General features: G+C 42.3%; 1 protein-coding gene across 29 annotated transcripts in view; it reads left to right on the forward strand.

Moving 5' to 3' along the window:
- Window positions 1-15,926, forward strand: part of ESRRG (estrogen related receptor gamma) — a 408,522-nt gene that overhangs the window by 162,047 nt on the left and 230,549 nt on the right. For 8 of the 29 annotated variants that reach the window (XM_056357274.1, XM_056357275.1, XM_056357280.1 and 5 more), the window contains one exon: window positions 11,573-11,631. The exons of 18 other annotated variants lie outside the window; for them this stretch is intronic. Coding sequence is in view for 3 of the 11 variants with exons in the window: in XM_056357245.1 (XP_056213220.1) it covers window positions 11,573-11,631 (59 nt within the window). In the remaining 8 variants the exon portion in view is untranslated. Of the gene's footprint in view, window positions 1-9,523; window positions 9,540-11,572; window positions 11,727-15,926 lie in introns of those variants that run through there. 3 more of the 29 variants (XM_056357249.1, XM_056357248.1, XM_056357277.1) reach the window with 2 other exon arrangements.

A 15,926-nucleotide genomic window follows, 5' to 3' on the forward strand; every position in this document is an offset into this window, starting at 1 on the left:
CATGCTTTATAACTTCAATTACTTTTTTTTTTTTTTTGAGGTCTATTAGTAATTAAAAGAATATCTAAGCTTGATGTGCTGTAACCAGATAAAAGAAATGTACAGAGTGGACTGGAATATTTAGAATACCACGCTCTGTTTCCCACCTCTTTTTTCACAGTGTGAGCATTATATCATGGTTGTGTACATTCCAGTTAGCTGCAAGTGAGAAATCACTGCTGAGGTCGCTGAAATGTCAGCGCCACATACGCAGAGGACAAAAATGGATGGAATTCCCTGTTATAACTCTAATTATCAAAACTCATAAGATACAAGAGGAAAATGCGTGTGTCCTATATGCTGCGTACCGCAGTCTAACAGGGACACTGCCTGGCTGAAAGGCCCTACAAACAAACCTATGCCCTAACCTATTTCATATTTTTAAACATTTCATGCACCAGGTGAGTGAGTTTAGTCTCTGGCACACATGTATGGCTTTATGCTGTATGCTCGCTAGATGCTCTTGAAATCAGCTACATGTTTTTTAAGCTCTTTGGCTAAACCCTGTATGGTTTGAAATACCCAGGTAGTTAGCATTCCTGCCAATTTGATATGATTGAGACCTTTACTTGAACTGACCTCAGAAGGAATAGAAGACTAATTGAGGCAGCCCTAGTTCTAGCTCTCTAGAGGTGTAAAACACTGCAAATGGTATCTGGTGCATGCATAAAAAGGTTTACATAGTGGAAGAGGGATATGAGAAGGAAAAGAAAGAATCTTCTTTCTCCATCTCTCAGCAGCCTATTCCCCCCTTCCCCCTGAAGCTTCAAGAAAATTATTTTATTCCCTTCTTAATGTCACTGCATGGTAAAATAATAAGAAAAAAAAAAAAAGAAAAAAAAAAAAGAAATGCACCCAAACAATGTAGGAGGTAAAATTAGGACAGTACTTGGGTGCCTCAGGGCTGTAATTAAAGCTATCTAGATAAAAAGAGATATTCTGCCTTAGATTTATGTTCTGAGGAGGGGAAGAAAAAAAAAAAAACCCGCTGAAAGTGAAACAGCAAAAGAAATCCGTAATTCCAGTGTGTTCAACTCGCCCATCAGAAGAAATGGCATTAATTCAGGTACCCAATTACTGTAATGTGGTTCAGAGCACCTCAATAGGTGTTTCAATCTCAAGCCAGGACTAACATTTGTAATCCTTTAAATGCACTTAAGAAATTGATGTTACAGCCCCACAATCTGTTAGGGGCCTTGCTTCCTGGCTGATTGCAAAGTATCCCACCATTAATTGGATCATCAGAATGTGATCCGCGTTCTGGTCCCCGGATTATGTAAGACTGACTTTGCTCTGACGCGCTGAACCAGAGGCTTCTTTTGCTGGATATTTTGACCCTTAATGTAGATAAGTGGTATTTTTCATCAATCTTAGCTTGCATTAAAAAAGGGAAATGTCAATTCAATGTGGGGCATTTAACTTAATTCAACATCTTTTAATTTAATACCTTGGAGAAGTTAGTCCGTCTCCGACCTGCCGGAGACTTCTGCTGATGGAATGGTTTATGGAGAAGGGCTGAAGGCATCTTGTTCCCGCTCCATACCACGGTCAGTTCCCAAAAGTCTCTTTATACTTCGTCTCTGTATGAAAAAGTAAGATAGTAAAAAAAAAAACAAACAAAACCAAAAAAACCCCCAACAACAAACCACAAAAAAACCCAACCAACCCACAAAACCCCACCAAACAGCCCCCTGACCATCTTGTATTGGTAATGGGACTGCTCCACATGCCTGAGGGAAAAGAGACAAAAAAATTAATTCAGTGTTTACTACCCCGTTTTCTTTCGGGGCTTCAGGTTTTCTTGATTTTTTTTTTTTTTTTTTTTTTGGTTGTGAATCAAGGTGCTTTGATTAATTCACTCAGTATTCTTAGCATGTTTTGGTGCTATAATAAAAGCTAGTTTGGAAATCCTCTACATGGATTAAAACTAAAATCCTGATAAAAATAGGGGACATGCTTTCTGATATGAGTCTTAATTTTTTTTTTTTTTTGAGATTATTACCAGAATAGGAACAGGACATTTTGCAACACCTTTATCTCTTTTTTTTTCTTTTTTTTTTTTTTTTCTTTTTGTTGTACTGAATCATAAAAGCCCTCCTAGTGCTTCTCTTCCTGATGCTGAATGCATTTGTCCCAGTGGTACAGACAGGAGTTCAAAAGTGACTGCAAGATTTATTTATTTATTTTTAAACGAAAATAGTAAGCTTTCCAATTTTCTGGGCTTGGGAGAACCATTATATGGTATGGTATCTCTTGGCCTCATGGTTGTAAGGATAAGGATGGTGAGGTGAATAGAATCACATTAGGTTTCATGACCAAGGCTTGGTATTGTTTCTCCTGGAACTGATCATAGAATCACAGAATGGTTTGGGTTGGAAGGGACCTTGAAGACCACCTAGTTCCAATGCCCTGCCATGGGCAGGGACACCTTCCACTAGACCAGGTTGCTCAAAGCCACATCCAGCGCTTAATAATCCTGGGTATGGCAATGACTTCAGTAAAGTTAGTACCTGCTATCTACATACATTTACATCAGAAATCACTGGCAGAATCTAACTTTTTTGGTCTTTCAGAGAAAGAGCAAGCTCTTTTCACCTGTGTCACATGAAGGCAGATGTTTATACAAATAATTTTGGAGCTCAGGCTGGCTGACTTGGGTTTCCTTTCTCTTGTTTTCTGCCGGGATCCTGGATTTATTTTTCCAACTCTCCTCTTTTGTGAGTCATTCAAAACCGGTGCTGTACTGTGGGCAGGGAGATCTGCTGAGGCACAGCATTGGTGAGGTGTGGATGGGCTTCATGGCTCACTGCCGTCTTCTAGGCTATGGAGACTTCTGGAGAGGTCTTCAGAACTTTACAGGTTGAGGAAAAACAGGCTTTTGAGGCAGCATCTTTGTTTCATGAGAAATGTTCAATCCCACGGAGAATTGGACTGAAGAGGGTAGTTCTTGCATTTGTCCCTCTCTCCTGCTGGCCAGGACCAATTCAAAGTCTGCTGTGTAGGGAAAAAGTCAAAACTTTGAGGCAGGGAGTGTAAATCAGAGTTTTGGGACAGCCTTGTTAGACATCTCGTCTGTACGGCTCTTGCAGTCGCTTAGGATGCCACTCTGTGAGGTTTCTCAGCATGTCGGAGCACATAGTTGTCCTTGTCTTTGGTGCACGCTAATCAGGTTTTGTAGATTAGCAGAACACCTACGTTAGCCTTCTCATTGGATTTACAGAGAACAATAAACAGAGATGCATAAAAAGGCTTGTGGTGGGAGATGTTTTTGTGGTCTTGAACACAGATAAGAAGAGAACTGGTCTGGCGATTGGAGTGAGCTGACTTACAACTTAGCAGGAGGCAGCAGTTTCTGGTGTTGGGCTGGGGGTTTGGGGCTGTGTGAGGTGTTTCTTACTGATACAAGGTGCGTGGCTCATACTTAAGTGCTTGACCTTGCCTTTTTTTTTTTCTTCTCTCTCTCTTCCCCCCGCCCCCCTTTCTCCTTCCTTCTCGATATGAATTGAATAGGCAGGTAGATATATACAGTTCTGGTCAGCCTAATTGGCGCTAGAGGTGATATGGTGCTACGCTAGGACAGGATAACCTTTAGGTTTAGGCTCCTGGCTGGAGCACAGGACACGTGCATTCAATTCCCAGCAGTTCTCTTGCTGGTCTCTTTGAATTGCATGATGTATCGGTCATGGCAGTCTTCTCTCTTTGCACTTGTATGGCTCCTGGCGCAGGAGGTTCTCACCTGCAACAGTAGATACCACTGAACTGTAAATAAGAGCCCTGGCTAGAGCTTCCTATAAGCAGGTGACTAGCTTTCAAAAGTGTAATTTTTTTTTTTTTTTACCTTACAGTATTTGAATGTCTATGTTCTCCTTGAAATTGGCCCCACGGATGAAGAATGTGAGTTTGTGCTGTAACGTTACATACTGGCTATACGAACATGTAAAGAGATCGAGAAGTCCGGAGATGTATACTTATATATTATCCATGAGGGAATTACACCTACTTAAGCTTAAATATTTTCACAAGCAGTGTTGAAGGAAGCTGGTTTGGCCATGTTCAGGCCTGGTATAAACAGAATCGCCTTTCCTGATGTGAGTGAAGCTTCACCTACTTCTGCCAGGCCCAAGTTTAGCTCAGAGACTTCCAGATAAGCACTAGTCTCACAGCTCAACTTGTTCAACACTGATACAAAGCTCTTTTATGAAGAGGGAAATATAAAGCAATATTGGCAAGTCTATAATTACTTGGGCTGCAGAAGGAGCGTATTGTTTCTTCCTGCTTGGAAGGGCCTGTAGGGAGAGCAGCATCTGCGGTACCTCTGGTATTGATAGCATTCCTACAGCCACTGCATTTTCCAGCAAGCTTTGTACTAGCGTAAGATGCTTCTGAGTTATCCCACTGTAGGGAAGGGAAAGGAAACCTTCTGTAGCTTGTGGCAATACCTTCCTGGGCGATTGATTTTAAGCACAGAGAGTGTATCTCGGGGTGTTTTGCTGTATGGAGTTGCATTGGAAGTGCGTCACTCCCCATCTGTTTAATTGGAGTCTTGGGTGACACTTCTCTGCTGCCTTATCCCCGGATAGAAAGCTGATCCACGTTTTAGCTTTAAGTACACTACAAGGTTGGAAAGTAAAGTTGAGTTTGCAGTGAAGCAGATATATTGGCTTCCCATGCTTTGAAGACAAATGGAGTCTCATCCATCGCTGCTATACCAGTATGCCGTTGCTGTTTCAGCCTGCTTTGGGTTAGGATTTCAGCTTGCCCTTCCTTCCTAATGGGGTCCCTTGGTGGAGAATGCCATCCAAGTGCAGGATGGATGAGATGCCCTAAGGACCTGTATCCGGCTTGCCTTTCAAGCAGTGCCTTGCTGAACTGTGAACTGGGCTTTTCATGGAGTGCTGCATGAGGATATGAATTCAACTTTGAGGGGGGGTGGGGGAAAAGGGAACAACCACCACAGCAGCAGCATGTGTCAGCCTGAAAGCATACGCTATTCGGTGGCAATATTAATATGCATCTAAAATTATTTTCTTGTGGTGTCTTAGTATTTCCCAGGGGCCCCTTTCTTTGTTCTAACTCCCTGTGAAAGGGGCAGAGAAAAATGGCTGGTGCGTTTGCTTTGGCCGCTGTCAGTGGTGGGCTCACAGCAGAATTAATTCTGCCCTCTCTAATGACTGTCAATTACCTCATTGCCAGGGGAATGGCACCCTCCACCTGCAGGACAGTAGCAGCTAAGTTTTGTTACACGGGACAACACGCTTCTCTCCTCTGGGCTGCCCACAAAGGCTGGAGCGTTTCCGTGGCCAGTGCAGGTCTCCCTGCTCGGTGACGCTCGCTTGTCCTAGGGTCAGGCTGTGTGGCGACGCTTGTGTGTCCACGCTTGGCATCTTACTGGGTTTGGGTTTTGTCTGGAAAGTAAACCCTGTGTTTCCTTCACTTGGTGGAAGAGGGGGAAAGTTTAAAAGAAGTGGGCGGGATGAAGCACGCGCTGTAACTATTGTGATCATATCCTCACCTGGGCTTCTCTGTTCCCTGGGAAGATGTGCTTGCAAGATGTGGTGGATGTGTATAAACACTGAATTTTTTTTGCATTGGGTTGCAGCCTTTTTGGGGGTTAGAATCCTGCCTGAAATCATGAGTCCACTGTTCATACAGGCCCAACTGCACAAATTGTGAATACTTTTCAAAGCCCTGCGGATTAATTCAGCAAATTCAGACCATCATACGCAATGGTGTAAAACAAATGCCCTGTTTCTATTCCCCAAACTTGCGCTGGCTATGAGTACAAGTATTTTACCTGTCCAATTAGTTGGATGCTGTTGCTAAAAATGTAGAACAAAAGCGTCCTGTTAGGGAGTGCTAGCCAGCATGTGCTGGTAGGATGTGAGTGATAGCTCACACGTACTAGGGTGTGAAGCTGAGCAAGTGTTTTAAATGGTTGATCTGGATTTCAGTGGTGTGCCAAGCTGTTCCTTGAAACACTCTGTACGGTACAGTAATTGCAGGGTATGGTCTTGTATAAGGAAGCAGATGTGAATCACAGGTGAGCTACTTTGGAACGACGACAATGGTGTGAGTACTCTCCCTGCCTTTGCCTTTCCCCTCCCAGTCTCTCATTTTCCTATATATCTTTTATTAATTTTTTTTTCTTTTCTCCTACCACACAGGTAGGCATGTTCCAATGGGTCTCTAAACCTGCTACGTAGTGGTTAATCTGGTTCTTGTGTTTGATTTAAATGCCTTTTTTCACCTTGCCTACCCCCAAAAACCCACACTGCGTCAGGTAGCTTTGGAGGTACCAGTAAGTGTATGTTACAGAGGGAGAAGTGAGACAGGGCACGTGTCTTCACCCAAGATTTGGAAGTGGTAGGAAATGACCTCTTACACTTCTTTTGCTTTTTAGATCTTTAAGCCCTAAGCCACCCTAAATCTACTGTCCCTATAAAAAGCTGCATTTTAAAAGGCTTTAGGAAGCTTGCTGACCTTGCAACCTACTTTGTAAGGAGTCTGCACCCACAGCTATTAAACAAAATTAATTTCAGCACTTTTAAATTGTTAATCTTGCAAAAGACAACTTGCTTGCTCTCCAGTGATCCCACAGGTCATCATTCTGTGAGCTGCAAGCCATCACCAGGGTTCATGGCTCTGAACATCATCAGTCTGCTTGTGGTCTCCCAAACGCCTTGCAAAATTAATTCCTCTGCCCTCCACTTTTCCTCCCCAGCAGCTCTTTGAATTCTGGGCGCTTGGTGAGCAGTGTGTGGGTAGCAGCTATTCACCAGTAGCCACGCCACAGATTATTCTTATTTTAAGGTTACTCTATCCTAAATCAGTGCTTCCAATCCTCACTCATGGCCATGAACTCTGGGCAGCAGGACATGAATTCAGGTAGGAAATGACAGTTTTTAGTCTTCGGAGTGTTAGGGTTTCTATTGAAAGGGCGATGTCTCTTGGAAGTTAAGTTTCTCTATGCCCATGGGGCAGATGCTTTACCAAGTACTAATTTATTTTGAATCTTCTTAAAGTGTATTTTTCTCTGCCTGGCCATGAAACTCAGAAATGCTGCTTTTTCTCCTCCAGGTAGCGGTATGTGTGACTGGGCTGGGGAGTGGGGGAGAAAGAGTAGGCTGCATCTGGTATTATCATGCCTGGTTGTCCCTGCTCCTTCCACCTCTTTTGTCTCTGCCACTCAAGCCAATTTCAGCCATCCGCCGACTCTCATTTGGGATAATAGCCTCTCTTTTTACTGTTGTCTTGTCATGTTTGATTCGGCAGCACAAGGGTTTTAAATTAGCCAAAACGTTTGCATGCTGGGCTTACTCTGCTGCCACTACCAGTTGTAGAGCCACTAAACCACTTGATGCTGAAATTGATGATTGCTCGGAAGGAATAAGAAATTGTTGGTGGCTACCGGGAAGATTCATTCACGAGAGCCCCTTTTAAGAAACCTTAGGGGGGAGGGAGAGAGAGATTTCCTTCATTTTCCTGCTGCCTGGCTGGTGGTTGCATTGTGCTTGTGCCAGGCTCCTGCTGAGTGATTACAGCCTTGCTAGGCTGCGTAGTTCCTGTGATTTCAACATAAAAACAGAAGAAGAAAAATACAGAGGGGAAGGAAGGGGGGGAATAAGGCTCCAGAGACTTGCAGTTCAATTCAGTAACGTGGAATCGTGATGTTTTAACTCACCAGCCACTTTTTTTTGTTTTGGGTTTCTTGGTGTGGTGTTTTTTTCTTTTTAATCTAATTTATTCCCCCCTAGCTAAAAGTAACTTTTTGGAAGGTTTACCCAGTAGAAGACTCTCTGTATTGGCCTGGCTGAATTGGTGATGCTAAACCACAGCTGGGCTGTAAGCAGTGTTTAATATTTTCTGGATTAAATATGACCAATCACTAATGGGATATGGGATCACCAAGAAACTACACTTCTACTGATATGCACACATGCCCCCCAAAAATGCCTTTTACTTGTTTATATTACTGTTTGAAGATATGAAGGGCCAGAATTTATAATGGAAAAGATTATGATAGTGCTTGAGAAACTGTACAAAGAGAAAACAAATGAAGCCATAGAATTAAATGTGAATGACTAGGGTTGTACAAGGGAGATGAGTTCAGAACTATATACAATCACATATGCAAAGTGAGAGAGGCAATTTTTATTTCCACTGACTGAGTTTGGTTTCTTTTTGGAGAGAGAGAGTATGTTTCGTGTTTTGCCTTGCCTTTTTTCTTTTTTAGTATATACTAGCACTAGCTTCTGGGTTACGGTGATGATAGGTAGTCAAATGGTCAGAAAAGGTCAGTAAGACCCCCATGTACAATGGTTCAGGATTTCCAAGTCCAAAGACAAACACTGTCTAACAGAAAATAGTAGCAACTGTGGCTTAAACGCAAACCAACCAACCAGCTAAACCCAAACCCTCTGTAAGCCATACATGCAAGTTGCCAGACAGTTGGAAGCATGGCTTCAGATATATAAGTCATTATACAGTGTCACAAATGAGACCTTAAATATAATATGTGGGAATACAATTGTATAGCATCCAAGCCAAGAAAGACGTTCTTATTTCATCCACTATTGCTAACATTATTAGGAGTAATATTTTAGCATTTTTCCCTTATTACTAAGTCATTATTTCTCTTGCATAAGATGCCCTTTTTCTGCTAAAGAAAAAAACCCCTTTTTTTTAATACAAATTTTTTTTTAATACATAAATCTTGTAAATTTGTAGGTGTTGGCATCCAACGATTTCTTTATTTCTCTCTTGTATGTAATAAATTGTGAAGAAATCATGTGAATGGCTAAAGCTCTAAAAATACAAATCTAAGAGGCCGGCTCTCTGGGGCGCAGCAGCGGTGTGCTGTTGTGCGAGCCCAGCTCTCGGGGCTTTCGTCTGCGCCAATTAACAGTAGATTGGAAAGCCAGGCGACCATGATGGGTTTAGTCCTGTTATCTGTCCCTAACTGCTGCACTGTTCAGAATTGCTGATTTCTCTGCAAAATCATGACAGATGTATTACAGGAAAATGTATTGGTCGAGTAGCTAGTGAGAGAGTTAATGCAAGGGATAATAAGTAGCTAAGGCTATGTCCTCCAGCAGACTTTGATGTGGTTTGATAATATATGGGATGGGTCAATCTGCCCTATTAGCAAATGTAGCCAGTTTATGCTCTACATACAAACTAGAGATTTGATAAAGCACTAAATTAGTTTTCACAAGGTATTAGATGTTAGATACTTAATGGGATCATCATGCTTTTGCTACACTTGGTTAAGATGTGTTCTGTAACAGAAGCATGAGGCAGCATGACATTTCACCAGGAAAGGAAGCGTGTCTTGTGACTGAATCACGAGTCTGGGAATTATAATGTCCAGGCATCACTCGGCTTCCAAATCACCGTCCGTCTGATTTACCAGAGTGGTTTCTCTTTTCACATCTGCAGAATGGGACTGTGTCCTTCCATTTTCACTTCGCCTCCTTGTGAAGCTTAAGCCACCAGTCCTTGTAAGTGGTTTGGTTGGGGGTTTTGTGGGGTTTCTTTTTGGTTCTTTTTTTTTTTTTTTTTTTTTTTTTTTTAATCCTTGGATGCAAAGGGTGCAAGTAATCACAATTCTGCGAAGCTTCAGTTGCACAAGACTGATACTGTCCCACTCAGTAGGGCTGGGAAATTCCCTGCATTTGACGTCAAATAACTTACAGGTTCAAGCACATTTGAATAAGTAACCCCAGCAGAGTGTGACAGCAGAAGCTCAGGGTTTTGCTGTAGTGCCCCACAACTGTGCTCTGCGTTCGCTCTGTGCCGGTGTTCAACTACTATTTAATAGGTGAAGTAAAACCAGCAGTTTAGCAAAGCTCGTAAAGTTTTTGTACAGCCAAAAATCCACTGGTAAGATACGCGATGTGGGGACAACGACCTTGTCTTCACATGCCTGCACCCATCTTACCGGTGGGGAACATGGGTGAAGAAGGTGACCATCCCGGGACCACACGCCATGTCAGTCTCCAGGAGGGGTCCTGGGTGGGCGCATTCCCCTTATCGGAGCTGATGTTTTGTCCACTAAAGCAGGCTGCTGCTGTGGTTAGCTGGTGACGCTTTTGTAAGCTTGTGTCTTCGCTGTGAAATGACTTTTTTTGTCAAGTCCTATGATTTTTGTCCTGTTAAATAAAAATCTAAAACTGCTGACAGCAGCCTATGCCCACAGCTACCTTCAGAAAACTAAGCTTTAAAACCCATTAGGCATTTTGTGTTTATCACATTAATCTAATTTTTGCTAATGCTATTTTGCCCTGTGTTTACAGATACTATTCTTAATTACATTTGAAATGCATCATTTTGCTTTCCCTAACATCTTACTACTTAACGCAAGTAGCTGGTCCTGAGTGACCGCTGCCAGGCTTTGCACCTCTCCTAGTGCTCGGGAGACGTTCCTACCTTTTTGTGAAATGCAGCAAGAGTGTCATACATAAAATGATCCCGTTTGAAAGGATAGAAGCCACATCCCAATATAGATCACAGTGGAAAATGACTCAAAATTACATGACAGCTTCTCCCCCGTTTACCCCCCCCCTCCTCCTTCCCTTTCTCAGCCTGTTTCCCAGTTGGGCTGCGGTAAGAAATGCGTCGTGTATTGTGGCATTTTAGTTTACTGTTACTAATAATCCCTTTGCATCTTTCATTAGCGTGTTATTTATAGGATCGCGAAAGGGCATCGGTGCTGCTCAGCCTGCGAGGTGGTGGTGCCGGTGTCCCAAGGACTGGAACATTTTTTCAGAGTGCTGGGTCCGCCCTGCTCTTCACAGTGGGCTCCCCAGCTCTGGCAGAAGCCCGTGCCACGCTTTGGGCTGAAATCTTGCCTTTTAAAACCCGCTGAGGCCAGCGTGGGCTTCGGATGCTTGTATAAACAAGGAGACTTTGCCTCGTAACTCCTCCTAAGCCTGCACCCGACGAGCTGCTCGGAGCTGGAGGGCTGCGTTTTCCCTAATAAATTCCAGGTTTTGAACCCACTTGTTAGTCAAGCGTTGTGCACACTAACTACAGCGAGGGCCCTGGGCATAAATTACTCTCACGTGGCACTGTCTCCGAGCAGCCCCCCAGTTATGGATTACTTTGTTCTCGACTTGACAGGAACATAATTAGAACTGTTGATGAAATCTACCAAATTGTTCCTCCGTGGCCTCAATGGTCAGGAAATTTGGCTGAGTCGTATTTGTCACCGAAGTAAAGGCTCTAAACACTTCATATTAACTACGTTATTAATGTGCCCTCTAATCTGTCCGTGAATTGGTAACACTTGGAGTGAGCTTGTGCTCTAATAGCACCTTGTGATGAATACACTGGGATGCTGTTTAGAAGTTTCTGGAGGGTGGCGGGGTTGGGGGGACGGGAGAAAAAAACCCCACAACCAACCCTTAATAGAAAGTGAGCATCTCTAGGTCGTTTCTCTTCTCTGTATGTGCATTTTTTATGTTATATTTTTGTTTGTTTAATTGGAGATTCATTTAGGCTTTACATTGACAGACCGTTTTCTGTTCTATAGGATTTGCTGACATTTGGGCTGTTTCATTGCCAGAGGAGGCTTTGTGTGTCCCAAAGGAAGTGAGTGATCTGGCCATAACAAATCCTGCCAAAATATTTTAACACCGTTACGATTTTCTAATGCAATGCGTAGTGAATGTGACTAGAAAAGGATGGTGAGTCCACGAAGGGGGTTCGCTCCCTCTCCTCTGCCGTTTGTCTGGTGGAACAAGCACGCAGGAGCTGCCGGGGGGGTGGGAGACTGCAGCCAGCAGCGGGGTGGGGTGGGTGTGTGTGTGTGCCCCCTGATGCGTACAGCTTCAGTCGTGGCAGTGGCTCACGCGTAATCTTGAAGCCAACCTTGCAGTTTTGGCCCTGCTCCTGAACTTTCTGAGAGTCCAGGGTGATCAGAGACAGCGCTCTCGTTACGTTCAATACATGCATTTTGGCAGCGGTGAATGTTCAGTAAGGTAAAATGAGGAAACGCATGTTAGACACTTAAAGGTGAGAGAGAGAGATTAGTGGCTGAAGGTCCTAGAAGTTGACAAGCTGCTCCCTTGGGTAAAACAAACTCTTACCTTCAAAACAAAGGGAGATCTGATACTTCGGGATGGTTTTGAAGAACGCTAAGGTGGCTCTTAACTGTATACTTAACTATATACTTAGGTATAAGTGTTAGAACACAAAAATAAGAGTTTTCACATGTAGCATTCAGGGGGCGAAGACAATTCTGACAACCTGATGTTTAGCATAGAGCTGGAAGTATGGCAAAACAGTAATCTAGATCCCTGAGCTATTGTCTAAAGCAGCAGATTCATCAGCTGCTGTTTTTCTAATACCTTGGTGATTTGCTCATATTAACTTTAACATCACCCACTCATCCCCACCCCCCAAAAAAACCCAAACCACAGCTTAAACTGGTATTTGGTAAACAAATTCAGCAAGCGGTTCAAACTGTGCTGACCATAGAGTATCAGCCATCTTCTCTTGTGCCCGACATACACCGTGTTGCATTGCTCTGGCAATTATCTTCTGTGGCGCAGTAAACTCATGTTTCTTTGGTCATTTTACATTCACAAACTTAAGAATAAAGTAGCTGACCTCGTATACCAGCAAGTTTTGCTGAAGGGAGGAAAACTAATGAGAAATAGAAAGGTTGAGCACGACCACGGCTTTGGAGGTTGCTCTGCATGAGCAGATCTTTCTGCTTCTACTGAACAGTCCCATGGTTTTGTCTTGGTTGAGCGATTTGCCCCTGACATGTGTGGTCAGGTACTCAGATGGACGTAAATAAAGTCAGGCCTTCGCTGCTGATGGTGTTTGCCATTTGGATGTTTCTCTATTTGTTTGTCTTAGAATACCAAACAGAACTGCAAGTTCTCATGCTCATCTCCAAAGATCTTTTCCAGTTTTTGCCAGGCTCACTCACACTGCCTCTTCCCTGTGGCCACTGGATGTGTTATTTCCCAGGTCCCGGGGCAATGATGCTGTTACCTACGGGGGGGGGAAGTGTTAGCCCGGGAGTTAGGACTTTGAGACTTCATTTCATGATCTTAATATTTGTAAATGAAATGGGAATGTAACTCTGAACCTTTCTCATGCAAATCAATCTATTTCTAGTAATGAGCAATTTAAGTGTTATTTTTTTTTTAATATGTAGTTGCCATCTCTAGAAATCAGGATCAGAATTCAGGATGCTCAAATTAGGTGTTAGTGCATACAGATACTCTGTTGATGACTCTATTATTAGAATAAAGTAGACCAGTACTTTTGCTGGATCTGTTTCTTTTCACTGCTTTTGTCTCTCTTTCTCTTTCAGCTCATCTTGTCTAAGTTTTAATTGTATTTTTTTAATTTCACCCTTTAATTCATTTTTATCAAAGCCATGAGATCTTGAAGGGCTTTCTAAATAATTAGTTCTTGTTACTTGTTTGCAGTTTGTTCAAAGCTGAATTGCACTTTCTTTTGTCAGTCTTGTCTTAGCACTGTTCTAAAATGTGACGTTATTTGGGGCATTCTTACCCAAAAGCATGCTTTCTGCTGTTCTGGCTGTACTTCATTTGTCTCTCCAATATGCATTCAATACTAAAAATTTTTCTTTAAGTGAATGATTATTGTATTATCCTTGAATATCACTAGTTTTTGGGCTTTGCGTTTGGATGCTTTGGGGTTTTTTTCAGTTTCCAGTGGGAATGTCATGGTATGCATCCTGTACATACAAATCTACCTTGTGTCATTCAGTAGACCAAAATGCATCATGAGCAGAGCTTAATCCTGATTTCACTTGTTGTTTAAGTGTAGGAAGTAAAATTACTTGCATAGAAACCAAGGCACTTACTCAAGGGGGAGGTGGGGAATGGGGATTTAATATCAGAGTTGGGCCCTGGAATATTAATTTGATAAAACTGTATGATCTTACCATGTCAGCTGTGGAGAGCATATGCTAGTAAACGCTTGTGTTTGAAATCAGGATTCATGGTTAATCATTCTAAGAGATAGACTTATCACTTCATAAACTCTAGGAAAGACTGTTTTCTTTTCCAAACATTTAAATTACTCAGCCGTTTTATACATTAAAACCCAATTATAACTTACAGGGTATTTCGAAGAATTTTCAAAGCTGTTTCTTTTAGGAACTGTACGTAGACTGAAGCTTTAGCGCAGGGTAGTTCATATTTTCCACTGCATCTGTTGGGTTTTTTTCTAACAAAATAGGGTGTTGAGAATGTTCGTTAGCCAACTGGTGAGTACAAATCCCAAACAGCCAGTACCGCTTTCAGGACATATGACATGTCTCCTAAAACTGGCAAACTGAAATCCCGATGTGGTTAATGAGCTCCAGAATATAGCTTAAAAACACTTACTTTCTCTAAAAACCAAATGACCAGGTTAAAGTAAAGGCTTATTTTATCACCTCCCTTCTGCCACATTATGCAGACTGTGGGCAAAACACATTGAGAGAGAAATAAAAATCAAAATGTGGTGTGGGATTTTTAGGGAATGTGATGTACCAGCTCCGGAATGGAAACGTTCCTTCCTTCTTGGTTCTCAGGGCCAGCTTAATGCTTGAGGCTGGACTGGCCTTCATCAGTGGCTTTCTCCTTCTGAAAACTGTCTTTCCTCAAAATGCATAAACCCATCCTGTTTTTCAGAGCATACAGCAAACTTGATTTGACAGAGTCCAGCTATGGAGTTGTATGTTACTTGACCCATATGAAATCATAATGTTTCCAAAAAAACATACTGTCCAGAGCTATAGAATAATCTTTCAGATTATTCATTTGGATGCTGATTCATCACATGTTAGTTAGGTCACACCAATCTAGATGAGGAAATGACCAGTGTAATTGTATATAACGCAGCAGCTAGGGAGTGTATTACAGGTATGAAGACCTAAAAAGGTGCATGTGACACTAATGCCATTTTAAGACTACTTACCAAAAGCACCCTTCTCCTGAGCATAGCAAGCTGTTCCCACAGCATTTTTGACCTGATGGGAATTAAAAGGACGATTGGTAAACATTATATTCCCAAATCAAGGTTTAGCAACCTGTGGATAGCAAAGAGTTGAAAAGGAGGTTCATAAGATGGAGAAATCCTACTTTAAAGGCCAAGTAAGAGAGAGAATAGGATTTCGAAATTAGAAACTGCTTTCTAAAGGTTACTGTGGGCCCAGGATCCCCATATAGGAAATAAATAAAGCGGTTTGCTTTAGCGAAAAGGGGGCTAGGCAATTGCTCTTCCCTCTGTCTTACAGCAGAGCAGAGTGGAGGTGAGAGCCTGGTGCTTCTCTTCGTGAAGAGACTGCATGAATGAAAGGTCGCAAAGATATTAGGATTTACTAAGTAAAGTCATACTTGTCAATAGCTTCTCTTGCTAGATATTTAAAGTTCAAGTGCTTGTTTGATTTAGTTAAGTGCTCTGAAGTGCTTTAAAAAGTATTGGCCCATTTATATAAACAAACAGAGAAACTCACTGATAGTCTTCCCAGTCAGAGTGCATTACCCAATATTTGGATATCCTTCCTTGGGTCTGAAAAAGATTTGCGCTGGCAGCTTCTAACACATGTGAGTTAATGGAGTATTGTGTTATATTATATTATTTGATCGTAGGCATCACCTGTGTTGAAACATGGTTTCTCTGTTGCACACAGTCATTGAGGACACGGAGGGAGGTGAGTCGGCTCTAAAACTTCTTTATCCAGAGCTCAAAGCTCGGCCATGCTAACTCAGGAATCTCTTAGTGCCGACAGTCAGGCATTTAAATTTTTACATTGAAACATGTTCTCAAACCATGGCAAAATCCTGTTCACATGTGTATGACCGCTCACAGAAAGAAAAGAAACTACCAACGCTAACTAGTAGTGAAGGTGAAGA

Source organism: Falco biarmicus, chromosome 12, assembly GCF_023638135.1.
Source record: "Falco biarmicus isolate bFalBia1 chromosome 12, bFalBia1.pri, whole genome shotgun sequence".
Lineage (NCBI taxonomy): Eukaryota > Metazoa > Chordata > Aves > Falconiformes > Falconidae > Falco > Falco biarmicus.